General features: G+C 48.9%; 1 protein-coding gene across 3 annotated transcripts; it reads right to left on the bottom strand.

Annotated features, from left to right (window-relative positions):
• Nucleotides 1–875: 875 nt before the first annotated feature.
• Trim3 (tripartite motif containing 3) lies at nucleotides 876–25603 on the bottom strand. 3 transcript variants are annotated; one of them, XM_059269353.1, is made up of 12 exons: nucleotides 25496–25603; nucleotides 16722–16887; nucleotides 10042–10273; nucleotides 9715–9884; nucleotides 9322–9502; nucleotides 8011–8743; nucleotides 7717–7820; nucleotides 3405–3572; nucleotides 3057–3225; nucleotides 2758–2828; nucleotides 1537–1677; nucleotides 876–1442 (listed from the first exon to the last, which is right to left on the bottom strand). In XM_059269353.1, exons 2-12 carry the CDS (start codon nucleotides 16850–16852, stop codon nucleotides 1290–1292), a joined length of 2253 nt encoding a protein of 750 aa, XP_059125336.1. In that variant the 5' UTR covers nucleotides 16853–16887; nucleotides 25496–25603; the 3' UTR covers nucleotides 876–1289. The 3 variants fall into 3 exon arrangements, with proteins under 3 accessions (XP_059125336.1, XP_059125330.1, XP_059125344.1); XM_059269347.1 differs by lacking the exon at nucleotides 25496–25603 and adding an exon at nucleotides 17586–18611; XM_059269361.1 differs by lacking the exon at nucleotides 25496–25603 and adding an exon at nucleotides 17586–18203 and having other exon boundaries at nucleotides 9715–9866.
• Between the last annotated feature and the right edge of the window lie 62 nt (nucleotides 25604–25665).

Raw genomic sequence — 25665 nt, 5'->3', positions numbered from 1 at the left:
TTTTGTAGCTCCAGAAAGGAGGGGCAGGGAACCGCCTGTATTTACAGGGCATGCAGAGATACTGGCCTGGGAATGAGGAACTAGCAAGTGGCTCAGGGCCCCAGGAATTCACTCTTTTTTTTTTTTTTTTTTTTTTTTTTAAGTTTTCCGAGACAGGGTTTCTCTGTGTAGCCCTGGCTGTCCTGGAACTCGCTCTGTAGACCAGGCTGGCCTCAAACTCACAGAGATCCACCTGCCTCTGCCTCCAAAGTGCTGGGATTAAAGGTGTGTGCACCACCACTTCAGGGATTCACTCTTGCTCTCCTCTCCTGAAGTGTAAAAAAAAAAAAAAAAAAAAAAAAAAAAAGCAAACCCTGAACTGGACTCCAGGGTTATAAAGAAAGAGGAGACCATGGAGGTGAACGGAGGGCATGTTCAGGGACTCTAGGGGAGTAGGAGGTGGAGATGATCAAGATACATTGTATATATGTGTGAAATTGTCAAAGAATAAGTAAAAATACTCTTTAGGGCCTGGAGAGATGACTTAGCAGTTAAGAGTTCCCTTTGTTCTTGCAGAGGACCTAGGTTTGGTTCCCAGCACCTACATGATAGCAAACAACCATCTCTAACTCCAGATCCTGGGGATCTAACACTCTCTTCTGGCCTCCACAGATACTGCAATCATATAGTATAAGACAGACACATAAACACAATGCCCCTATTAATACAATTAAATGAATATTTAAAACAAAACAATTAAAAATATTCTTTAAAAATTTCACTACTTGTAGAGACTGTGTCCTTTGCCTATCTGCTTGATCACTTTTAAGTTCAAAGTAGATACCAACACCCCAACCCTTCAGAGACCCACCCCACAAGAACCTAGCAAAAACACCTTGGCGAACACATTTATTTAATATGGGGTGGGGTATTGCTGTCTCTGTCAGTGTGTATGGGGTGGTAGGGAGACAACCAGAGGGACTTCTGTTCTGAAGTAAGAGGCTGTTCTGGCCCCAGGCTGGGGGGCAGAGAGCAGACTGAGGGTGTAAGGTGGGGGGTGTGTTAAAGGGGATAGGGTGAAGCTCTGCACACATCCTTGGGACCAGTCCAGGCCCACCCAGTCACCAAAGCAAGAACCGAATAAATAAAGTGCAACCGTGGGGTTGGGGAGGAAGGGAAGGGCACTGGGCACACCCACGCCCACAGCCCACATTCAGTGCTGCTGGGTCTGGCCCACCTCTTAGCCAGACCCTCTTGTCCAATCACCCCTATGTCCGTCCCTCAACGAGCCAAGCAGGGCCCTTGTGTAGCTACTGGAGGTAGCGATAGGCCTTAAAGCAGTGGTTGCCAGCATCAGCCACTACCACGTGGCCATCCGAGGTCAATGCCAAGCCCTGTGGGCCATATAGTGGCTCTGCAGATGTGTTGATATAGGACAGGAAGGAGCCAGAGCTGTCGAATACCTGGGAAAGAAGTGGAGAATGGAAGCAGAAGTAGTCAGGCAGAGAAGCAGCTCAGCACGACGTTTCACTCAAGTCATCCCCAGGCCCCACTCACCTGGATTCGGCTATTGCCCCAGTCGGCCACAATGATGTTCCCATTGGAATCCACAGCCACTCCCGTGGGGGCATTGAACTGTCCATTGCCCTCGCCATGTGAGCCAAATTTGAAGAGGAACTCTCCATCGGCACTGTACACCTGGTGGGGGAAGGGGCTAGGGACTGGGGACCTGACCTCAGGCAGAGGGCAAGGCCTTGGAGGGTGGGGTGAAGCTCCAGGGAGAATTCCCAGATCTGCAGCTTAGCCCAGAAATCCTTTTCAGAGATCACACACAGTATCCCACTGCCCATCAGACATTCCTGCTGATGCTTCCCTGGGAGAGCGGTACTTCCCATTTCTCTATCTCAATACTGCTACCACCTTGCTGTCACGGATTGTTCTCAGCTGGACAGAAAACAACTGAACACATCCCTGATTGTGACTCAAGTCTGTTCCTTATATTTGTCCCGCTATACCTGTCCCAAGGTCCAGGCTCTCATTTCTCATCTAGATCCCTGCCTCTAGCACTGCCCTAGTCACTGTGACCTTTTCTAAAATGAATAGGGGTTCATTTCCTTAAGCACTCCCCATCGCTCTTAAAAAGAGAGATAGCCCCTCCACGGGACATACAGGTCTCATCCTCACCTTGCACTAGCATACCTAGTCTGAATTACCCATGGTTTCCAGAGCTGACTTCCATGGTCTTTTCCTGTGTCTTTTTTTTTTTTTTTTTTAATAGTGTATCATGTATCCCAGGTGGTCCTTGAATTCACCATGTACACAAGGATGCCCCTGAACTCCTGATATTTTTGCCTTCATCTCCAAGTGCTGGGATTACTGCTGTGTATCACCACACCTGACCTCTTCTGTGTCCTTTGCCTGTAACCCCCTCCTTCTCTATTTTTTGGCTGATTCCACTGGTGACTCAGGTCTTCCCCTGTCCCTCCCACAGTTCCCTGTACCTATCCCAGAATCTATTCCTTCCGATTGTAATTTCCTGACTGTCTTCTCTTCCCTGACAGACTCTAACCAAGAAGACAGGAAATCTGTGTACGTTACTCAGCACCGAACCCCCAGCGGCTAGCACAGGGCCTGGGACAGAGTCGCCATGCCATAAATGTTTATTGGTTTAATAAAGGGTTTCAAGGGGGCTTGGGAGAAGGAGGGAGGGGAGAAAGGAGCTTTTTGAAGAGGAGGGGCCAATGGGACAGGGATCATGGAGGGAGGGAGGGCACTGACCTTCACTGAGTGGTTATGGAAATCTGTTACTACAATCTCATTCTTGTTGTTCACAGCCACAAAATGGGGCCCTGAAAATAGAAAGTGGGTCTTAAAGCATTAAGCTGAGGCACTCAGTCAGGAGAAGGGTAGGATTTCTGGGCAGGGTGAGATACCCTGTCTCTGAGAGGATGGAACTAGATGTTAGGAAAGGGGAATTGGAGTCAAGATATAGAAGGGGTCTTCACAGCTGGAGGACCCTGGGAAATTCTATGGAACTGGAGTATCGCAGCCTGGATCTTAGGGTTCTTCTCGCATACCTGCAAAGTGGCGGTCAGTAGCCCCACGGCCTCCAAAACGCCCAACCAGCTTGCCATTGGGCTGGAAGGTGAAGACACAGCAAGATTTGTTGTCCACCACAATGATATGTCCATTCCGGTCCACAGCCACTCCTTTGGGTCCCATGAGGCGGCCAGCTCCAACCTTGGTCTGTAGGAAGGGCCTACTATAAGGGACTTTATCCTGACTAGTACTGTAGAGAATAAGGTCTTGGCCTGGTAGCAAAGCAGAACCTTGAGTAGGTGATAGTCCACTTTAGGCCCTGACCTAACGTGGTCAGTGGAGCAGGTCACCAGGGGTTCAAAGTACAGCAACAGCAAGCTTCTCACCTTGAACTTGCCCTCGGGGGAGAAGATGCTGACCCAACGGTTGTCATAGTCTGCCACAATAATGTCTCCATTGGTGTCCACTGCCACACCTGTGGGACGCTGCAGTTGCCCAGGTGAGCGCCCACGGACCCCAAATCGGAACTTGAACTGGCCCTCATTGGAGAAAACCTGGAGTGGAGGAGCAAGGGAGGGAACAGGGAGGAGGGGAAACACTGTGGGTACAGAGGAAAGGGAGCTGGGTCCTAGCAAGATCCCATTTATTCAGTCATTCAACAATGGATGTGGACACCACGCCAGGGGTACAGAGGAATCGCGTGACAGATACCTTAGAGGACTTGCAGTAGGGGTGTGAAGGGGAGTGTGAAAACACAAACGGAACCAAGGGTACAGCGGGAAAAGGCACCGAGAGAAGGAGATATGTGAGCTAACAGCCTGTAAAGATGTCAATTAGACCCAGCGAGAACAAGTTTTGAAAGGTACAGAGTCTAGTTAGCATGAACCCTGTCTGAGGACCTCACGAGTGTGGCTGGAGTAGTCAACAGGAATTACATTTCACCCGGGCTATAATGAGAAGCCACTGAAAATTTATGGCCAGGGAAGTGACAGATCTGCTTTTACACAGGTATTCTAACAGGAAAGAGACAGGACTGGAAGGTGGCCAACCAGTTAGAAGCTGTAGCAGGGATCCAGATGAAAGAGCAAGATGGTTTGGACCAAGGAAACTACCGAGAGGGAAGCAGATGGACTCAAAAGGAATACAGGAGGAAAACGCAACAGAATTTCACAGCTGAGTGGAAAAGGGTAGGTGAAAAGGAAAAAGCCCACAAGGATTGTTCCCTTCGGTTTGTGGGCTAAAAAGACAACCTTTCTTCTGGACAGACTGAATTTTTTTTTTAAGGTTTTCCTTTTATGTGTATGGATGTTTTTCCTGCATGCATCTCTGTATACCACCAGTGCCAGGTGTCCATGGAGGCCAGAAGAGGGCACTAGATCCCCAGAAACTGGAGTAACAGACAGTTGGGAGCTGCCATGTGGATGCTGGGAATCAAACCCTGGTCCTCTGGAAGAGCAGCCAGTGCTCTTAATCACTACACAACTCTCCAGTGACCCACCCAGAATGAATCTTTCCATCTCCCCTTCTCCTACTCCTCCACCTTAGCCTCTCAAGATGCTAAGATCTCTTCATCCTAAAGCGTCTCTTTTAATCTTCTTTTCCTCTTAAACTACATCTTCTAACTTAACAGCTCCATTACTCATTGCATAATTCTCATATACTCCATTTTGTTACAGCCTCTGGGGACACAGGATGGATCAGAGCCAAGAAGCTACCACAGAGAGCTCAAGTTCTGTGCCTCGGGCTTGATATTCAGTTCAGCCCTGCTCTTTCCTTCATGGCCACCCGGGGATAGGTCTTCCAGACCCATTCTTCCACGGCACATCACCTTCATGACTATGTAGCAAGACCTCAGCTGGTCAGTCAGCACTCTGCACTGGTCCTATGCAAAGCCAAAATTGTCAGGAGAAAGAAAGTACCACAGGGTAAGGAAAGGAAGTGAGGGGGACTAAAATGAACTGCTGCATCAGCAGTGAGGTAGTCCAGCAGCCGTTTCTCATCCCGGCAGCTTCAACTCAGGCTCAACAGTGGGGAGGGTCTGGAAAGCCTCATTCTTCCCATCCTTTCTCACACCCCCTATCAGAAATGGCCAACTCCTATTTATCTTTTAGAGTTCCAAAATTTCCAGGTCATTTCTTCAGAGTTTCCACTTTATTTAAATCAGCACATACATGTCAAGTTGGGGCCCTACAGTATATATTTTATAGCTGTCTTTATAACAACTGCCACTTTGCGGCTGTACATCTGTGGCCCGCCCTTTCCAAGGATGCAAGCCCTGTTTGGAGTCGGTGCTGCATCAGTTTTGTCTGCTGCTGCATTTTCAGTTGTATATAGCTTCTGCTATCTAGGATGTATCCAACCGACCAAAGAATCTTCCAGTTCAATCTCAGGCCTAAACTCGATGGACAGATCAATTTGGAAGCCACACAGCAACCTCAAAACTCAAGAGGGATAAAAGTGAACTCATCAGCTTAACACTGGGCCTGATTCTTAATGGGAACACCACTGACCCAGCCCACCAAGTCCTCATTCTCCATCCCGTCCCCTTCTCCCATGACATTCGATACTCAGTAAAAACTGCTACATTATTTCCTTCACAGCACTAGCATTTGCTGGACTCTCATTTTGGCCCCTACATCTCTCTCCTATACCATGGTAACATTAAGTAGATCTCTGACTTCAAGGATCTCAACAGAAAATGACAACAACTAAAAAGATAAAACATCATAAAAACGACAAACCAACCCAGAAAAGAAGTGTGAAAACTACCATAGCAAAGGGCTGAGGGAAGACAGAAGAATGTGACCAGCATGCTGCCTGCAGGGAAGGAGGATGTTCCCAGAGAGAGCTAACACATTTCTGGACTAAGACAATGACAGGATGCTGGATATTTACAAATTAAATTATTCATTCAAAAATCACGAAGCATTTCCTCGTTGTTGGGCAGGTGTGCTATGTCAGGAGGGTTCCACCCTGCACTACAGGGCAAGCTCACAAGGACCCCCAAGCCCCATGAGAAAAGTGGGGGAGTCATGTCCTACAGATGTGAGCTCAGCCCACATCAGTCCTGAGGCGTCTAGAGTAAGAGAGGTAAGCACTCAGCTTTGGAATCCAAGAACAGGCTTCCAGCAGCTCTGACATCAGGGTGGACTTGGAAGGAGAAAGAAGCAAGGATGGTTACAGAGTAGCAGGTGTCTGGAACAGAGGACTATGCCAGGCCTCTCTCACAGCCAGAGGGTCAAGCAGCACCAGCTTTTCTGTGTGTGTGAACAACAGGACAGCTATCTCTAAATCTCAACCTTTGTGCTAGAAAGCATTTCTGGCCTAAAGGGAAGAAAGGAGAGGGAGGTGGAAGGTGATTCTGAGTAGAATCCCAGCATTACCCCAGAACTCCCAAGTACCCCTCTCATCATCTAGGCTGGTCCCAAATCCCTTCCTGGGTTTCTCTGTTCCTCTACCCTAAGAAAAAAGTGAGCCGGCAGGCCTAAGAATCTGGCTGCAAGGGTTTCTGCTAGGTGGAGTCGGGTCAGGGAATTGCTGAGAGTACCAAGAAAGGCAGAACTGGACTCATGACAAGGATATTCAGGCAGCGTCAAGAAATTTAAAGGTACGGGTGTTTTAAAGTAAGGATCTTCGGGTTAAGGTGTAGCTGCACAATAATACATCTCTAAGAATTGAGATACACAGTAGCTAATCTCACAGCGTAAAACCAAAATTCCATCTTCAAAAATCACTTCTAAAACCATTTACAATCTGACCCCAGCCACTCCAAGTTCCTCCTAATAGCCAGCTTCTTACAGCCAGAATGGGATGGGAACGTCCCGCTCCAGCACTTTCCCATCTCCTTGCCTTTGTTTACAGTCTACACCTGGACACTGATATTTTTAACAACAGCTAGGTATTAGGTATACTACATTACATCATTTAATACTCCCAACAATCCTGAAAAATGCTTTTCCTAATTTTACACGAGTTAACTACAGTGCCAAGAGGTCACATGACTTGCTAGTACAGGGAGAGCCAGGATTCAAGCTGAGGTGTCCGGTTTCAGAGCCCAAGCGCTCAATCACTACACTGTCTACCACACTCACACCCACTGTGCTAGGATCAGTGCTTTCTGCAAGGAATAGAGGGAAGGAAAACGGCATTTCCTGGTGGTAGCAAGGAGCTTGCAGTACATCAGAGACCATGAGCACTGCGTCTGACTGAGGTCTGAATCAGCTGTGTGAGGTACAAGGAAAAGAAAAGCAGGTACAGAACCACTTGAGGTTGTGTGTCACCCTTGAGCTGATGAAAGGCACTCCCTTTTAACTCTCTAGTCAACCAGATAGCTGCATTCTCCAGGCAGATAGCATAGCCTGGAGCCAGACTGGTATGCTGGAAGAGAGCAGGGAAGGGCAGACCTGCAACCTGACCACTGTGATAAAGTAGACCAGCCAGCAGACGGCTCACGAAAAGACAGAGGAAGAAGGCAGGAGCCAATCTAGGAGCTCACACAGCCTTAGCACGGCCTGGGAAGCAAAGGCAACAAGCACAAGAACCCTGGCTCTGACTGAGGGTCCTGGGTAGGCAAGAGGGGCTTGATTCACTGCTCTTTAAAGATGGTTCTAACTGTGGCTTTGATCTTCAGGAGGGGACCCGAAGGCTGTGCTGTGCGAATCCTCTCTGGTACTAAAGGAGCTAGGTAAAGAGGCTCACCTGAATACACTGGTTGTTGCTGTCTGCTACCACTATGCGGCCACTGCTCGCGGCAGACACACCTTGTAAATTGGTGAATTCACCTTTCTCCCTTCCACGGCTGCCTGTGGGTAAGAGAGGAGAAGGAAAACATAAATTAACTGACATCAGTCTGACCCTCTCTCCCTTCCTCACTGAGACCCCTGCCTGAGACAGCCCCCACCACCTTTCCCTAGGCCCCCATCAGGCCCTCCCCTCAATCTTCATCCAACCCTCCCCTTGGCCTTCCTTTGGCTCTGCGCTTGGCCTACCTACCAACACGAAAGACGAGTTCATCCTCAATCGGGTTGTCCTTCCGTTTGCCACCAGTGCTGTACATGGAACTGGGCCTACGCACTGCCTTCTGGCGCACGTGGCTGCCAGGACCACCGGGAGACTTGACCCGGCGCTTCACATCATCTGGGGAAGGTGGAAGGTCCCCGGGTCGCAGGGCACGCACACGGAAGGGGCTGCCACGAACCGGCTGTCCATAGAGCAGCACTGAGAGGAGCAGGTCACCTTCTGTGCGTGCAGTATACACCAGCTCATATGTGCCATTCTTGTGGTCCACCACCGGCACTGCAAGGCGTGTGCCATCAGGGCCAGTGATCTCTGCACACAGCTCTGCGCTGCCTGTGCGCACCAGCCGCCCATCTTTGTCTTTGGTGGTGACAGTGAGTGAAGCAGGCTGGCCGACTAGTGCCTGACGCAGGCCCTCGCCAGTGGCCACCGTCTCATGTGCGGTGGCACTGGTGGTGAGCAGTGCACCCAGATTGAGCACCGATCTCCGCAATCCATCTACTTCAAGGACCAGTTCCAGCTGTGCATTCTCATGTGGCCTTTCCGGGAAGGCCTGAGCCGCCAGTGCGGCCAGCCTCTCTCGCATGTGCTTTCTCACTAGCAATACCTCAGGGGCAGAGCCCAGTCTCAATGCCTGCTCCGCGAAGCTGCAGCTACTGCCAATGTGCTCCTGACCCTGGCGCAGAGTGTCTAACTGTGTCTGCAACACCTGTTGAAGAAGACGAGATGGAGTAGGTGTGCAGACTGGCAAAAGTGAAGCCGCTGTGATGACCGATGAGTTCATAGTACCATGGCAGGAAAGAAATACACAGAGATGCATGTGGACAGGGAGGGAGATGACCACAGCAGTGACAGACTGAGTGGACAGGGAGGTAGATGACCACAGCAGTGACAGACCGTGTGGACAGGGAGGGAGATGACCACAGCAGTGGTAGACTGAGTGGACAGGGAGGGAGATGACCACAGCAGTGACAGACCGTGTGGACAGGGAGGAAGATGACCACAGCAGTGACAGACCGTGTGGACAGGGAGGGAGATGACCACAGCAGTGACAGACCATGTGGACAGGGAGGGAGATGACCACAGCAGTGGCAGACTGAGTGGACAGGGAGGGAGATGACCACAGCAGTGACAGACTGTGAGGATAAGGAAACAGATGACCACAGCAGTGACAGACCGTGTTGAGAGGCAGAACGGAGGCTGGAGAAAAGGAGACCTTATGTGGACAATGGAGGCAGTAAGATCATCTCATCACAGACCATGGTTGGCAAGGGTGACCCGACGCACCTTCTGCTTGGCCCCACAAATGTTCTCCAAATCGCTGACCAGAGCCTGCTTGCGCTGCTGCAGGGCTTGCTCCAGGTCCTCAAAGGCTGCACTTATCTGGGCCAGGGCCTCTGCCTTGCGCTCTTGCAGCTGCTGGCTGATGCCCCCAACTAAGGCGATAGCTGCGGAGAGCTGTGGCAATCTGAGGAGGTGAAACATCTCATACCAGGATTGCTGGAGGGTGCCCTCGCCAGGTTAGTCCTTCTCAAAGACAGCCTTACTACCGCCCGCTGGGAGAGCCCCTATTTGACCTTCTAGAGCCTACTTGTCCTTCCCAGGCTCCTTCCTTCCCCTCCCTAGTGCCCCTGCCCTGCCCCGCTGAGGCACCAGTCCAGATGCCCTGAAGATGCCTACCGGCCTCGCACAGCCTCAAGCTGGCGCTGCAGGGCTGCCTTGTGCTGCTCCACCACGTCCCGCAGCAGCACTGTGCCATGTTCCCGGTGCTCCCCTGCGCGACACTCACCACACATGGCAGTTTCACAGGCCTCACAGTAAAACTCCATCGTCTGGCGGTACAAGGGCTCCTATGAGGCAACAGCCAGACACTACACTTCTTTGTCCCCTCCCCTCTGGCCCTCTTTACCCCTGTAGAGCACCTCGCCCACGGCCACCCTGCCCTCATCACCTCTCCTTCTCCTCCCACCCCAAGTCCTGGCCTCACTGGGCCTCGCTTGGGCCCACCTTGCCTTCATGGTTGGGGCAGGAGAGAGGGCGGCCAGCCACCGCACTGAGGGGGTGGGGGTCTTCAGGGTCGTGGGCCCCATCAGGTGCCTGCTGCATGGCCTCCATGAGGCTGCTGATGAAGAAGTTGTTTTGGAGGGCTGAGACACCCTGTTCTGGGAGGATGGATGTCTGCCGGCACACTGGACAGGACAGTGTCAGGCTCTGAGCAGGAATATAGTTCTGGAGGCATCTGGCCAAAGAGAAGGGAGAGTCAAAGCAGGGGGGCACAAGCACCCCTCATAGGTGCCTAACCCCTTTTACACAGATGTGCCATTAATATTTCATTTTGAAACTGCTTTGTGTGGAGTGCACATACACATAGGCCTCATCGGCCCACAGGTGTTAAAAGGTCTCTGAGGACTGAGCAAAATACATTGCTGGTCTATCTAAGAACAGACATGTCTACATTCCTCTGCTTGAACAAACACAGGCTCACCCTTCACAGATGTTTACCAAACCTCCTCAAGAAAATATGTAACAAGCCCTTCTCATCCTGCTACTCCTGTCCTCTTCGCCGCATTAAACATTTACTGACTGCTTATTCTGCCAAATTTGTGCCAAGCTCTGGGGATAAAAAAATAAAACACAGTGCCAGCCTTTAAAATAGTGCTAGTCTTCAGAGGGAAAAACAAAGACACAGAATTAGAGTTTAAAGATTAAGGACACTGGTCCTTGAGTTAGTGTGCCTTGGTTCAATTCCCTGGCCAGGGACCAAATCCACTGTGTGACCCCTGACATGTTACTTTCACAAGCCGAGGTCTTTTCCCTTATAAGATGGAAACAGTACAGAATTCAGTTGCATGAGGATTACATGTAAAAGGCCCGCTTACATGTATGTAAGGAGGATTAAATGTAAAGCACTTGGCCCTCTAAAGCACGACACACAAAGAGCATAGTAGATGGGGTCATGAGGAAAGGCGTGCGTGCGTGCGTGCGTGCGTGCGTGCGTGCGTGCGTGCGTGCGTGTGTGTGTGTGTGTGTGTCTCAGGTGGGTGGACAGGAGGCCAGGAGAGGCTTCAGAAGTGATGGAAAGAAAATCTGTGTGGAGAGATAATTGTTGGGCCAAGCAGAGAAAGGTGGAGGGAGAGGAAGAAGGGGACAGAAGGCACTTTAGCATGATGGGGACAGCAAGGCACGACAAGAAAAGTGGAGGAGCCTAGCAGTGGATCCCAGCAGCAGCAGCAGCAGGCGGCCACACAACTGCAGGACACACAACTGCAGGACACATGTGTTGAATGCTATGCTCTGTACTTTATATGAAGAGGTGCATAAAGGCTAAGTGGTCATAGCAATCAAGCTAGTGAGCATTGGAGCCCGGTTTTAAATGCAGAGCAAGCCTGTGCTTCACCAACACACTCACACTATTCCAGGGAGGAGGTGAGATAGACCTGGATTGAGGGAACAAATTTATACTGAAGAAACACAGCCAGGTGTGGCAGCACATGCCTATCGTTCCAGTACTATGGAGACTGAGTAAGAGGACTGCCTCAATTTCAAGGCCAGCCTGGGCTATATAATGAGGCCCAGCAGGGGGTAGTGGTAGATTAGATGTAGGGAGGAAGAGAAAATAAAAAGGAGAGAGGAAAGCCACCAATGATGAGTAGGTATGGAGAGTGAGGGAGACCATTCTTTTTATTTATTTATTTTGCTTTTTGGAGATAGGGTTTCTTTGTGTAACAGCCCTGGCTGTCCTGGAACTCGCTCTGTAGACCAGGCTGGCCTTGAACTCACAGAGATCCGCCTGCCTCTGCCTCCCGCGAGCGGTGGGATTAAAGGCGTGTGCCACCACCGCCTGGTGTAGGGGGTGGGAGACCATTCTTAACTGGCATCTGAGAGAATGACGGTGACATAACATCACAATGAAAAAACACAGAGAACGGCACTGGGGAGGAGGGGGGTTAAGAGACAGCGATGGGGGACATCAACATTCAGACAGCCTCAGTAGCCAAGAGGGAGGATGAGATCAGAGAAGATACGGACGGTGGTAAGAGAGGGGACAGAGAATTCAGCGAAGATGAACAAGAGCAGTGGGGATGGGCAGAGGCTGGGAGAGTGAGTGTCCAGGCAGCCAGGAGAGTACAGAAGGAGGGGATGAGTCACTAGGGTGGGAAGTGGCTGAAGAGTGGAAAGTGCCCACTGCATTTGGCAAACACGAGGAGACTTTTCTCTGTGAAGGTGACAGCGATGGCAACAGCAGTGGGAGAAAAGTCTGAGTGATACAAGTTGAAGAGTGCTGGGGAGGCCGGGTAGTTGAGTGGGAGGGGCTTGAAGGACTGGATGGTGCTGCAGGGAGACAAGAGAATAGTTTTTCTGTGCTAATAAGGGGGACTTCAATTTCGCCATCTACCCAACCTACCACTGAGCTGCATCCCCGACCCACTATTATGGGAATTTTGAGCTTCTTTCCGAGCTGAAAAGTTAGCAGTAGAGAGGGAGCGATGGGAGAGACCAGGAAGCCAGTAAGACAAAGTCCGGGGGATGGAGAGAGGTTGGCCTAAAGGGGAGGACCCCATCCTCTGATGGCGGGGAAAGAACACAAGAAGGGTGGCTTTAGAGGAGCACAGGGCCAAAGGCAGAATAAGGGTGCCTAACTTGCCTGAGGCAGGATGAACCACAGAGTGAAGAAGGGAGGGGTGACGGAATGACGGAATGATGGTGGCTGGGATTAGTCACCAGAGGGAGGGAGAGGACAGTGATTACTAGAAACAGACACCAGGCTGAAGGCAGCTGTGCTTGGAGATCATGGATCTACGGAAGAAAGATACCCACAGTGCACACTGCCCTGTATCCCAGGCTCTTCTTTGGCTCTTGCCTATACCTTTTGCTCTTAATTAAAATGTAACAAACATTGTGTGTCGGTACGATCTTAAGTGCTTTACAAATATTAACTGGTTTCTCTGTGACCTACTTCTCCCTGAAGTCCCTCCCAGTAGAGTGGTTTTTGTTTCATGCTCCACATTCCTTAGGGCCAGAAGGTGGGGTTGAGTGAGTCCTCCCTTTTCTCAACTAGAACATTCCATGTGTCTGCAGCTCCTTCGAAGCTGCTCTCTTCTGCCTACACCGCGCCGTGTCGCAACTGTCTCCACTGACCTAAGAGTGGCTTTTCCACTTACTGAAGTCCTTTTCCTGACTCTGCTCTTCTATCATAGCTTCTCACCCCCTCACGTTCTGCCAACATCTCAGTGGCTCTGACACCTACCAGATGACCCACCTCCATTATGGTTTCTTCATCCTTACTTCCTTACCATCGAATAACCTTTCCTTCGCTTCACCTCATCTGTCCATTCCCACTACCACCCACATCTCATCAACTGTCACTTCTTTGACTCAGAAATCTGTCCCAATCTGTCCCTGACGGCTCTCATCCCACTACTCTAGCTCTGTTCCCACAATGCACCTTGTAAGTGGTGGACAATTCCTTCCTGTTTGTCAAACATCCTTGGATTGCCTCATTTCCAAATGGTCTTACTTCTTCCCTTGCTCCTTTAAAATTCACTCTCCGTACAACTAGAGAGCTTTAAAAAGACTCTAATTGTAACATATACGCAGAGGGCCTATATGTTACAATTAGATATTTTTCTTTAAAGCTCACTAGTGTAGAAGAGGAGGTGCCTAGTCTCACTGCAACTTGATATACCATGGCTGGCTGATAGAGAAACAGAAGAGGAGGAGTGGATGGGAGGGGAGGTAGAGGAAAAAAACGGAAGGAAAGCAGGAAAGGCTGGAGGAAACTTCTGTTGGGATGTAAAAAATAAAAAAATAAAAACAATCAACCAAATAAAAAATCTAATTAAGCCAGGCATGATGTCACACACCTGTAATCACAACACTCAGGAGGCTGAGGCAAGAGGGTCACCTGTACTACACCTGGGCTACACAGAGGCTTTGATTCCACCTCCTCCTAGCACCTGCCTCACTCACCAGCATACTCTGGTTTCTTTTTTACTTTATTTTCTTCTTTTTATTATTATTATTTTGTATGTTTTCCCTTTGAGACAAAGTCTCACTACACAGCCCCTCTAGCCTCCAAAGTGATAGGAATTAAAGGTGTATTCCATCACATCCAGAGCTGTTTACTTCTTAAGGCACCGATTTTTCTACTGCCAGTACCCTTCTCTTCCCTCACATCCCTGAGTTATTTATAAGCTGTGTAGCCTTGGCTGCCTTCCTTAATAACTTAATGACTCTCAACCTTAGTTTCCTTGTCTCTAAAATGGGAATAATGTATCTTTTGGAGCTGGGAAGATGTTTCAGTGGGTAAGAGTGCTTGATGGTTTGAGTTCGAATCTCCAGTATCCACATAAAAAAAACAGGCACAGTTGATGTGCCTATAACTCCAGTATTGGGGGGATGGAGACTGCAGATCCCAGAAGCCTGCTGGCCAATCAACCTAACCAAACAACGAGCTTCCAGTTCAGTGAAAGATCCTGTTTAGGACAATAAGGCAGACAACAATAAAGGAAGACACCTGGCATCTTCCTCTGGTCGCTACATGAATGCACGTGAACTTACACACCTGAAAAATGCACCCACTCATACAACACACACACACAAAAGAAAAAAAAACTCTACATGAATGCACGTGAACTTACACACCTGAAAAATGCACCCACTCATACAACACACACACACAAAAGAAAAAAAAACTCTACATGAATGCACGTGAACTTACACACCTGAAAAATGCACCCACTCATACAACACACACACACAAAAGAAAAAAAAAAACTCTACATGAATGCACGTGAACTTACACACCTGAAAAATGCACCCACTCATACAACACACACAAACAAAAGAAAAAAAACAAGTAAATCAATGCATGTAAATCAAGTAGAAAGTGCATGGCCATCTGTAAGCAGTCACAGATTTCCCCCAAGAATGCCCAGTGATCTGGGCATACAACAAAGTGCAGAGGCATCCAGTTACAGCTCTGACCCAGCACTGAAATTCTATGACATGGGCTTAGCAAGACAAAGGTGTGAGGGAAGTGGGCCTGGGACAGTCAGATGATCAGCTGCAGGGCTGAGGATGGATAGAAAAGAGGGAAGCCAGGGTAGAGGTGGCACATGGGAGGAGAGGGAAGCAGTTGCGGAGGTTAGGCTGTAGATTAAGTCAAAGGCAGCAGAGCAGTAGCAGGGTGACAGGAGCTAGACGAGGAAGGCTGGAGTTTATAGTCACAGAAGTACTAGTTTCTAGGTGACGGATAACTGGAGTGATGGTTAGGGGAGTGCTATCAGACAAAGTCGATGATGTCCATGGACATTAGGAACTAAGACATAAATGGGCAGTGAGGTCCACAAGCTGCTGGAAGAATTTGAATGGGCGGGATGGCTGAGACCTTTGCTCACTGATAAATGAAGATAATAAAGTTGGAATTTCAAAGAGCAGGGCTGTCAGGGAAGCAGGATCAGATTTAGTGAAAGCAGGGGATAGATAGAAGGTTTGGAGAGACACTGGTGAGAAGATCTGGAGACTAGGACTTCGAAGGTACAGCCATGAGATATGAGGCCGGAGAGAAAATGCTGCAAAAATACAATGTGATCATGAAGAAAACCATGCCAAGGCTTTGAGTGGTTGTCAGGTAACACAAATCTCCTAATAGGCGTACCGAGCCCACTTCCCTATCCAGTTTCATACCAGACCACTTCTAATCACTCACTCTGCTCCAGCTACACAGGGCCTCTCATAGGCCCCCTCATCCAACCCATTCCCCAGGCTACATGGCCTTGTTGAGCTTTCCATTCTGCCTAGCCTGCTCTTAAATTCCCTTTACCTAACTCCTGTTCATCCCTGGAATGCACAAGATTCTCCAGACTATAACAGATCACTAAGCCCGCACAGTTTAGTACTGTATCTGCAGAACTTACTATGAGTGTAATTCACGGGTCTAACAATCCAGCTCTATGATTATTTGATTGCTACCTCTCTCACTTTACTACAAACCCTTTAATCATAAAGATCATGTCTGTAGAGATGAGTATGGTGGTACATGCCTTCAATCTCAGCACTTGAGAGGCAGAGGCAGGTGGATGCCTGTGAGTTCAAAGCCAGCCTACTCTACATAGTGAATTCCAGGCTATCAAGGGCTACACAGTGAGACCTTGTCTCAATAAATAAATAAAATAAAATCTTGTCTGGTTTTTTGCTCCTCAGTGCACATTCAATGACTTGTATTGGGTCTGACACATAGCAGTTACTCAGTAAAGAAATATTAGCAGAATGAAGGCACAACGCATAGAAGCCTAGAAGCTGGGAAGGGCTGGCTTTCACCTAGAGCCTCAGAATAGGCAGGAAAGAACACCTAACTTCATATATCCACTTTTTCTTCCATCAGTCATAAACTATACTGGTTCCAGTGCTGGTTGGGAGTCTCAGCACGGTCTGATTTCTCCTCTGGCTGCTTTGTGATCTGGGACAGAGCTGACAAAGCCTGATTCTAGGTAACACTCTGGCCCAGTATTCAGAGTTCCTGGTTCTCTCACAGCTTATTGCAACCAAATCCTTATCTTCTGCAAGACAGGATTCACTTGTCCTTCCCTCCCATATGTGCATATTCCCTTTATTTGTAACATGTATTTCCCTTGGGGGCAATGGGTGCTTCAGGATCTTTGCCCCTCTCTGGTAGCCCCCCTCACCTTTCACAGAAGGTATGTAGACAAGGCAGAACTTTGGGGCACCGGTACCGATCCAGGCAGATACTGCATACCAGAAACTGCTTGTCCATTGGCTGCACCTCCGGACCAGGACTGTCCTCCCTCTTTGCCATGGTGACCACAGATGGTTCCTGCCACTCACACCAGCCTGTGTACAGAGAAATAGTCAGCAGCAGGGAGGCCAGCACTCCCTCTCCCCACCCGATCTCCTGCAGAGAAATGTGCCCCTTTCTTTCCTGCCAGGGACAGGACAAGGTGGTTGCTGGAAGATCAGGGTGAAGTGTGTGGGTGGAGTGACTCTGGCGTGTGGCACTATTTCAGAGCACAGATTTAGGGTTACACTGGATTTTAAAGCTCCTCTTTTGCCATCTTGGTGACTCTGGATCATTCTTCAAACCCCAGTTTCTAATTTATAATAATGCATATACTAATTCCCATTTCAAATGCTTGTTTTAAGAGCCTGAGAGGGTACAAGTCAAGTGCACAGTACAGGAATAGCTTTTTCACTGACAACCCAACTCTTTTCTGCTCAGCACCTCCAACCAGCCTCCAATAATCATTTCAGGTAGCCCCTCTCCCCACGCTCTGACCCACCACTTAGCACAACTGCCTGGGGTTGCACTCTTGGCCACACCAATCAGTACTAAGGTTAAGGATGACTCCCAAACTCCCAATCACTCCTTTCTCCCAGATCCTAAGCTGTTGCTCCCATCTCAGGCTGCCCCCCCCCCCCCCCCCGTTCTCTACTGGAATGTAGCACCTGGTGTTCTGCTCGCCTAGCCTGTGCCTTCCCATCCATCACCCCTTCTAACCAGAGTGAGTTTCTGAAGATAGATTTGATCCTACCATTACTCCTTTTAAATTCCTTCAATGGTTCTCCACTGTCCAGAAGATAAAGTCTTTAAACCGGCCCAAAAGGCTGAGCAGTGTCTTGTTCATACCTCCCACTCAACCTCTGGTCTCACAATCTATGATCTGTCATAATGGTTTCAATTCCTAGAAAACTCCATGTTCTCTTTGTTTCCGTAGTTACACATTCTGTTCACTTCTGCCTGAGAAACTCTTGTCCCCTTCCTAGTTTTCATGTAAATGTCACTTCCTTTAGCAAGGTCCTCTGGGACCTCCCAAAGTCTGGGTTAGGTGTTACCCCTGTCCCTCAATTCCTTGTATTTCCTCCATCCTAGACCTTACCCTACACTATAATTCTGTTACTTCTCTGCTCCCTTCATGTGCAGTATTCTTGAAAGCAGGTGTACTAGTTTACTTCTCCATTTCTAGGACTTAGCAAGGAGTCTGACATTAAGAATGACCTATCCTTACTGAATTTGATGATTAATTTGAAATACTTATTTACTAAGTGCCTACTGTGCAAAGACACTGGAAGGGTCTGAGCAAAGGTGGGGAAGTGATAGCAGATAGTTAAAAAGTATTATAAGTAGCTGGGTTGATGGCACACACCTTTAATCCCAGCACTCGGGAGGCGGAGGCACAGAGGTAGGTCTCTGTGAGTCTGAGGCCATAGTGAGTTCCAGCATAGCCAGAGCTATGTAGAGAGACCATGTCTCAAAAACACATAACAACAAGAGGAACGGATTATAAGTGATAAGTAAATACATAATTGCCCAGAGGTGGCAAGGACTAATATGAAGAAAAATGATGTGAAGAGAAATTAAACTCTTAACTGAATGATGACAAAGGGCTTTGCAAGCAGAGAGTGGGGTACTGGCAGGAATGATGGAGAACCCAGGGAGGGGCCTGAAGCAAAAATGTAAAAAAAAGTAAACGCATTCTCAGGAGAAGGCTCATACTTAAATGGACTATGTGCTTAAAGCAAAGTGAATAACAGCAAGAGCATTAAGAATATTACTTCATCCTAAGGTAGGCAGAGGGATGAGGCAATTTACAAATAAATGAAAACAAACCGGAACACTCTTCTGGTATGAAGAGAAATCGCAGAGAAACAGAAGCAGGAGTGGAGTGAGGAGGACTTGTCAGGAAGCTACCCCAGTTCTTTTTTTTTTTTTTTTCCCAGAGCTGAGGACCGAACCCAGGGCCTTGTGCTTGCTAGGCAAGTACTCTACCACTGAGCTAAATACCCAACCCCACTACCCCAGTTCTTCAGATAACACAGTGTTACAGAGTTACAGGCAGGAAGGTTGACTGATGCGAATAATGTGTATGAGGTTGAATTAAAAGGACAGTGTCATGGACTGGATGCCAGAGTAAAAAGGGCGCGTTAATAACAACAACTCCCCTGTTTCTCAACTGAGCAAATAGCAGACCATGAATAGACAGAAAAGGCTAATAAGGGCTGTCTGCAAGCACCAGGCTGAGCTCCAGGAGTCCAGTCGAAGACAGAGAAGAGGAATTCCATAAGCAAGAGGCATCAAGATCATGATGGGAAAACCTACAGAGACAACCAAACCAAACTAGTGGAAATTCATAAACTGTGGACCAAGAGCTGTGGAGCCTCCATGAGACTGAACTAGGCCCTCTGCATAGGCAAGACAGTTTGTGTAGCTTGACCTGCTTAAGGGGCCCCCTGGCAGTAGGATTAGGTTCTATCCCTGCTGTATGAGCGGGCTTTTTGGAGCCCAGTGCCTATGGTGGGACACCTTACAGTCTTGGTTTGGGGGGAGGGGCTTGGACCTGCTTCACCTGAATGTACCAGGCTCTGCTGACTCCTCATGGGAGGCCTTGCCTTGGAGGAGGTGGGAATAGGGGGTGGGTTGGGGAGAAGGCTGGGGGGATGGGGGGAGGATGGAGAAGAGGGGCATCTGTGCTTGGTATGTAAAATGAATAGAAAATTTCTTTTTTCTTTTTTTTAATTTTTTTTCCCCCCAGGCTGGCCTCAAACTCGTGATCCTCCTGCCTCTGCCTCCTTCAGCAAATCCTACCGGCATGCGCCACCACAACCAGCAAGACCCTTTTTTTTTTTTTTTTTGGTTTTTTCGAGACCCGGTTTCTTGAAAGCTTTGTGCCTTTCCTGGAACTCGCTTTGGAGACCAGGCTGGCCTTGAACTCAGAGATCCGCCTGGTTCTGCCTCCCAAGTGCTGGGATTAAAGGTGTGCGCCACCACCGCCCCAGACAATTTCTTAATAATAAAAAAAGAAAAAAAAAAAGAAGAGGCTGTCTGGGGCAGTCTGTTCCAGGCACACTAAGTTTGAACTATATATAACACGATGTCCAGGTGGAGCAGTTAAGTGAGAAACAGAATACAGGAGCTCAAGAGAGAATTCTGGGTTTGTTATTGATTTGGAATCACTGGCATATTAATGGCCCTTAAAGCAATAAGAAAAGATGATAGAGCAGCTTGGGATAGAAAGTGGACAGTGATGGGGGTGGGGTGGGGTGAAACAGGTTAAAGACTAGACTGTTCACTAGGTTGGCTGTGGTGGAGTGGTTAGGGCAGAAGCCAGGCCAGAATGATGAGTAAAGTTCACAAAGCAGATGTAGACAATCCTTGACAGAAATTTACACATGAAGAAGCTGAAAAACAGGCAGTGAGTAGGACCAGATCACCACTGCTGTGCCCAGCTAGATGCACCATGGGCATCTTAAAGACAATGAATGAATGACAGCCCAGAGGCCTCTTCAGGTTTGGGGAGGGATAGCAGGAGGGCTGAAGTGCATTCGTCCTGAGTGTATGTGCTGGTGAGTGTGGGAAGGAAGGATTTGCTTGAGAAAATCCTCTGTTGATATGGGCACTGGCATTTTGGGGGACTTAATACCAGGACATCATAAGAGGGAGGAAGGGAGGGAGGCTGGCTGATGGGACAGGAAGGCTGAAGGCAAACTGAAGCTTAAAACTGTAAATGGGAAGGCTGAGAGAGAGAGCACTAGCAGGCTGCTGAGTCTGGCTGGGGCAGCTGGACATTAGGCTCCACCTCTCTCTAAACCCTGGGGATCTCCCAGCCTGTCACACAGAGGCGGGAATTGGGCTACATCCAAGGACCAACAGCTCCTCCCTCCCTTCCCCTTCCTGTTTCAGCTTCCCACCCAGATTCACAAGGCATCATATCTGCTGTGGTCATACCCCAGCCTCAATCTAGGGTTTGCTAGATTGATTCCCTGAGGTCTTTCTGCTCCTGGGTCACCCCTCTGTTCTAGACATAGACCTCCAACAGGCCCAGACTCAAGTGGGCTACTTATCACAGCAGACACTTGGAGGACCTTGGACACAGAGCTAGGTTGTACCCTCCTTCCTTGGGTGTCTTTGTCCCTTATCCCACCCATATCCTTTACGGCTCAGTCCCAAAGGCACTTCATTCCTCATTCAGCATTCACTGGACACCTCTGCAGCAATACAAAGATAAATGGACACAGCTGAGCTTTCATGGATTCCACAATCAAATAAACAGATTTCTGCCACGCAGTGTGGTGATGAACATGACAGGGAGACACGATTGCTCTCGGAGCACAAAGTAAGTTCCCTACCTTGGACGGGATGCAGGGATGGGCCCAGAGGAATGGAGACTGAAGATGGGTAAGTTACAGAGCACATGGTACCTATTGTCTCTGGAAGCTGCATCACTCACTGTGGCAGGAAAGGGCTAACAAATGAGATGCAGAGCTAAGCAGGGGCTACACCACAGCATGCTTTGTTGCCCTTATTAAGGACTTTAGACTTTACCCCCTTCCCTGCTAGGGGATTAAGGCTTTATCCAAAGTGCAAAAGAAAAGTTTGGTGGTGGTTGGAGGGAGGGGGAGGTTAAGCCCAGAACGACAAAAGTAGATTTTTTTGATTGCTGTGTGGAAAATAGAGGGGTCAAGAGTGGAAGTTTAAGAGACTGGCTTGAAGAGAGTAGGTGCTAGGGGAGGCTGAAATAGTTTTCACAGGGAGAAACCAACAGAACCTGGTAACTGGCTGGTACTATATGAAGAGCCAGGGTAGAAGAAAAGATTAGAAATGGTTACTAGTTTTCTAGCTTGAGAACTAGAAGAGTTTGGGTGACAGGGTGATAAGTCCAGTGTTTAACACAATGACTCCAAGGTGCCCATGGGACACAGTTCAAGTGGAACAGCTCTCAGTTGGGAAGGCAACCTGAAGTACAGGAAAGAGAAGACACGGATTTAGATTTCTTTGGTATAGGGATATTCCTGAAGCCACAATGAAGTAGATGACACCAGGGTAGAGCAAGAAAGGAGGGCCTATAACTTAGCCCCCAGGAATGCCAACGTTTAAGATAAGGGCTCAAAGAAGAAGGGGACGGTATCAGAGACAGGAACGGTACAGAGGAAGCAAGCTATTTGGAGGCAAAGGGAGAAGAAACCCTTACCATCAAGGCAGTGATCCTCACTGTGAAATGTCAGATGCCCCTTCATTTAAAGCCACCAAAGAAGCTGCTCTAGCTTCAAGTAGTGTGCTTTCTGGGAGCTGGAGAAGTCAAATTTAGAGAGCTAAGAAGTTGATTTTGAACCAAGACAGCTTGGGATCCTTGACAAAGAGGGGGAAAAATATGTTTCAAAGCTTTTCAGGTTTTCCAAATTCTCAAACAACATCCAACTTCCCCCATGACATTCTTCTCCAATCACACTAGATTCCCAGTGTACAGGATTTACACAGCTGTGAGCTGGAGGTGACCACAGGCATTGTTGAGGTATGTATGGGTGGAGGGAGTTGGCTAGGCTCACTTGCTAAAATGACTCACTCCTACTCAGTAGCCTCTAGGTATATTTGATCATTTGAGGCTCAGAAAAATAACAAATGTCTGCAGGCTGTAGCCTTTGGGCTTTCTCAAAAAGAAAAGTAACAACAATGGATGAGGGAAAGCCCTTAAACCTGAGCAACCCTTCCCTTCCCAGGGAAGGAAAGTGATGAAATTCACATCACTCATCCCCCTACCCCCAATGCCTGACTGAGTAAGTACATGGATCATTCAATCAAATGTCCCTGGACACCCTCTAGGCCAAGCCCTTCATCTAGGAACTAGAGACACAAAGTAGAATCAAGTAGCTCCCTACCTTTCACCTGTGGGAAACTGACATGTACACACATAATGACAACGTGATAGGAACCATGATCTCAACAAGTTCAAACTGCTAGGGCAGGCAGTATCTAACTTGGTGGAGAATGGAAAAGGCTTCCAGAGGAAGGGATGTCTGAGCGGGATCTTGCGTGACAAACATGAGTTTGATGGGTGCCTTGGGAAAACTGAGTAAAAGAACAGAAACATGAAACATTTACAAACAGAACAGTAGTGTGAGAGAGTAAGCCTCAAAAGGGCAGCACCTGAACCCCATGGTTTTGTGACCCACTGATCTAAGTACCCCATTCACTGCACTGGTTGCCTCCCATCACCCATTCCTTAAATGTTTAATTCCATGGGGTTTTGCTTCAGGGTTTCTTCTCTGTTTACATAACCTGTCTGGGTAATCTCATTATTTCCCACAGTCTTAATTCCCATGCAGTTTTTACCCCCAAAGCCTTGTGCTGAAGACTTCCTTGAATCTCAGACCTGTACATGTAATTGCACTGTTGGACACCTCTACCTTGATGATGAACAGAATTGTCCCAAACTGCATTCATTTCCTCCTGACATTTTCTTCCTGCTGTGCTTCTCCTCTCCATTAAAAGGCACCACCATTCATCATGCCTCATCAGTCGGGACCCTGGTAATCTCAACTCTGATTTTTCTCTCATCTCCACATACAAGCTATGATACATCCTTGATGCAAAAATGTGCTCAAGTTTAAAAAGTCAAGAGATGTATCCATTGGGGCTGGGGTCCCCGTGATCCTATACTTGTGCATATATTTACACACACGTATGTAACAATAATAACCAAAGAAAAGGAAGCTACCAATTTGAAAGGAGAGCATGGGAGGGGCTAGAAGAAGGGTAACTAGGAGGGGATGGAGGGAGGAAAGGGATGAGCCAAAGTGATGTAATTCTATTTTAATTAAAAAAATTTTAATAAAAAAAATGGTTTTTCGAGACAGGGTTTCTCCGTGTAGCCCTGGCTGTCCTGAAACTTGCACTGTAGACCAGGCTGGCCTCGAACTCAGAAATCTGTCTGCCTCTGTGCTGGGATTACAGGCATGTGTGCCACCACCATCTTTTAAAGTTATGAAATTTAGGATCTAATCCTGTCACTAATTCCATTACACAAGATAAGTCTAAGCATCTTTCTACCCCATACCCATATTTGTAAAATGGGAGACAGAGGGTTTCCTGTCCTCAAAATCTGGGATTCCAAAGGCTCCCTTTCAAATTTAAGGCTCCTATAGACTGCAACGTGCCCACGATGAAATCCCATCTCAAACTAGCTTGAAGATTTGACTGCTAATTTCCATCACAAAGCTAAGCATGTTAGAGGGTGCTCACAGGCTGCCCCTCCCCTTGCTTTCCAAAATAATTGTTTTCTGAGTTTAAGTCACCCCTGGCATCCACTCTCAGCACTCTGCTGTACAGCACTCGTGTTTTCTGAACATGGGTGCTACTATCCCAACCGCGATCCCTTTCTCTCAAGTTCTATTAGCAGAAACGCCACTGTCTTCTAAGTAGCTGAGTTGGTGACTACCATATAGAAAGTCCTCAAGTTCTATTAGCAGAAACGCCACTGTCTTCTAAGTAGCTGAGTTGGTGACTACCATATAGAAAGTCCTCAACAGACGCTGGTGACAGGGGAGTTGTTTAAACTCTGCAGGTCCCGTTCACCAAAGAGCAGCAAAATCCAAAGCAGTAACAAGACAAAGGAACAAAGTTCCAAGGAGACCTCCATTTAGCACAAGGTAGCTTTCCCACAGCATAAGATAGTAAGCGCTCTCTCACTGGAGGCATCCAAGTCAAGAGAGGCAGGGCACCGTCAGGCCTGCAGCTCTCATTCGCATTCTGCAGCGAACCAGAGCCCTGCTTAGGAGATATGCACTGATGTGCTTGCTGCACAGGGTGGCTGTAGATAACCACTGCACCCACCCTGAAATCTCAGATTTATTTTCCCTCTGGGGCAAGTCCTATTTTTTTTTTTTTTTTTTTTTTTTTTTTTTTTTTGCAGTCCACATTGGACTCCCACACCAGGAATATGCACAGGGCCTGATTTTAGTCATATTGACCTCCCTGGGGTGCAGCCTGCCCTTCCAACCTGCAACCATCTGTCCCTGCAGGTTTGCGGCCCAGGTTCTGAAACCAAGTCCAGGAGGAAGGTGGTGGGAACTAGGGAGGGGCCTAGAGTCTTCCAGGCGGGGCCCAGGCTGAGGGAGAACTAGAGGGGTCCTTTCCTATAAGAAACAGCCTCTGCAGGAAGCTTCCTGTCCAGCAAACAGTGCCCGCAGCGGAGGAAGGATGTCCTCCATCCTGGCTGGTGGGCTTCTTGGTGCCCCAGGAGGACGGAGAAGGGAACAGGGGTGGAGGCGTCTGCACCAGGGAGAAAGGAACCCTTCGGACAAGCGGGGCCACAAGATTCCAGAGTGCCAATCAGCAACCCCACCCACCCCCCACCACCATCGGCCGCAGCATTCGGTACCCTCCGCCAACACACACACAGGCTCCCAAAACCCGCGCTCCTAAAAGGAACCATCACCCATCCACCCGCGCCTCCCCCCAACCGCACCGCCCGCAAACATGGACCTCACGTGAGCAGCCACAGCCCAAAGAATCCCCCCGCTGCTCTCACAGACACGGACACGCCTCACGTGGACAGAGACTGGAACAGCTTTTGAAAAGCATCCGCGCCCCCACCCACAGACGCTCGGACCGACACACCGCCGCTAGCACCCGGACCCGGACCCCGACACACAGGGGAACCAAACGCACCCAGGGGGCTCGCACGGCGCACTCACGGCGTGGGAGCAGGATGGGAGGGCAAGGCCCGGACTGCAGCCACTCGGAGCGGCCCGCGGCGCTGCCCCCGCTGCCAGCGCCCGTCCGCCCGGCCCTGCCCGCGGCGCCGCCCCACGTCCCGCGCCTCCGCCTGTCCCCGCGCC

This window comes from Peromyscus eremicus, chromosome 1 (assembly GCF_949786415.1).
Source record: "Peromyscus eremicus chromosome 1, PerEre_H2_v1, whole genome shotgun sequence".
Lineage (NCBI taxonomy): Eukaryota > Metazoa > Chordata > Mammalia > Rodentia > Cricetidae > Peromyscus > Peromyscus eremicus.
The sequence above is the reverse complement of the archived record's forward strand: the minus strand, read 5'-3'. Positions and strand labels throughout refer to the sequence as shown.

Bases quoted from the DNA above. Each gene is read 5' to 3' on its own strand.
- Trim3 (XM_059269353.1), bottom strand. From the start codon at position 16,852: ATGGCAAAGAGGGAGGACAGTCCTGGTCCGGAGGTGCAGCCAATGGAC. The intron at 10,274-16,721 runs GTGAGGGGGGCT...CTCTTTGGCCAG, and splicing joins CTACATACCTTCTGTGAAAG to ATGCCTCCAGAACTATATTC. The intron at 1,678-2,757 runs GTCAGTGCCCTC...TTCCCCCACCAG, and splicing joins TCCATAACCACTCAGTGAAG to GTGTACAGTGCCGATGGAGA.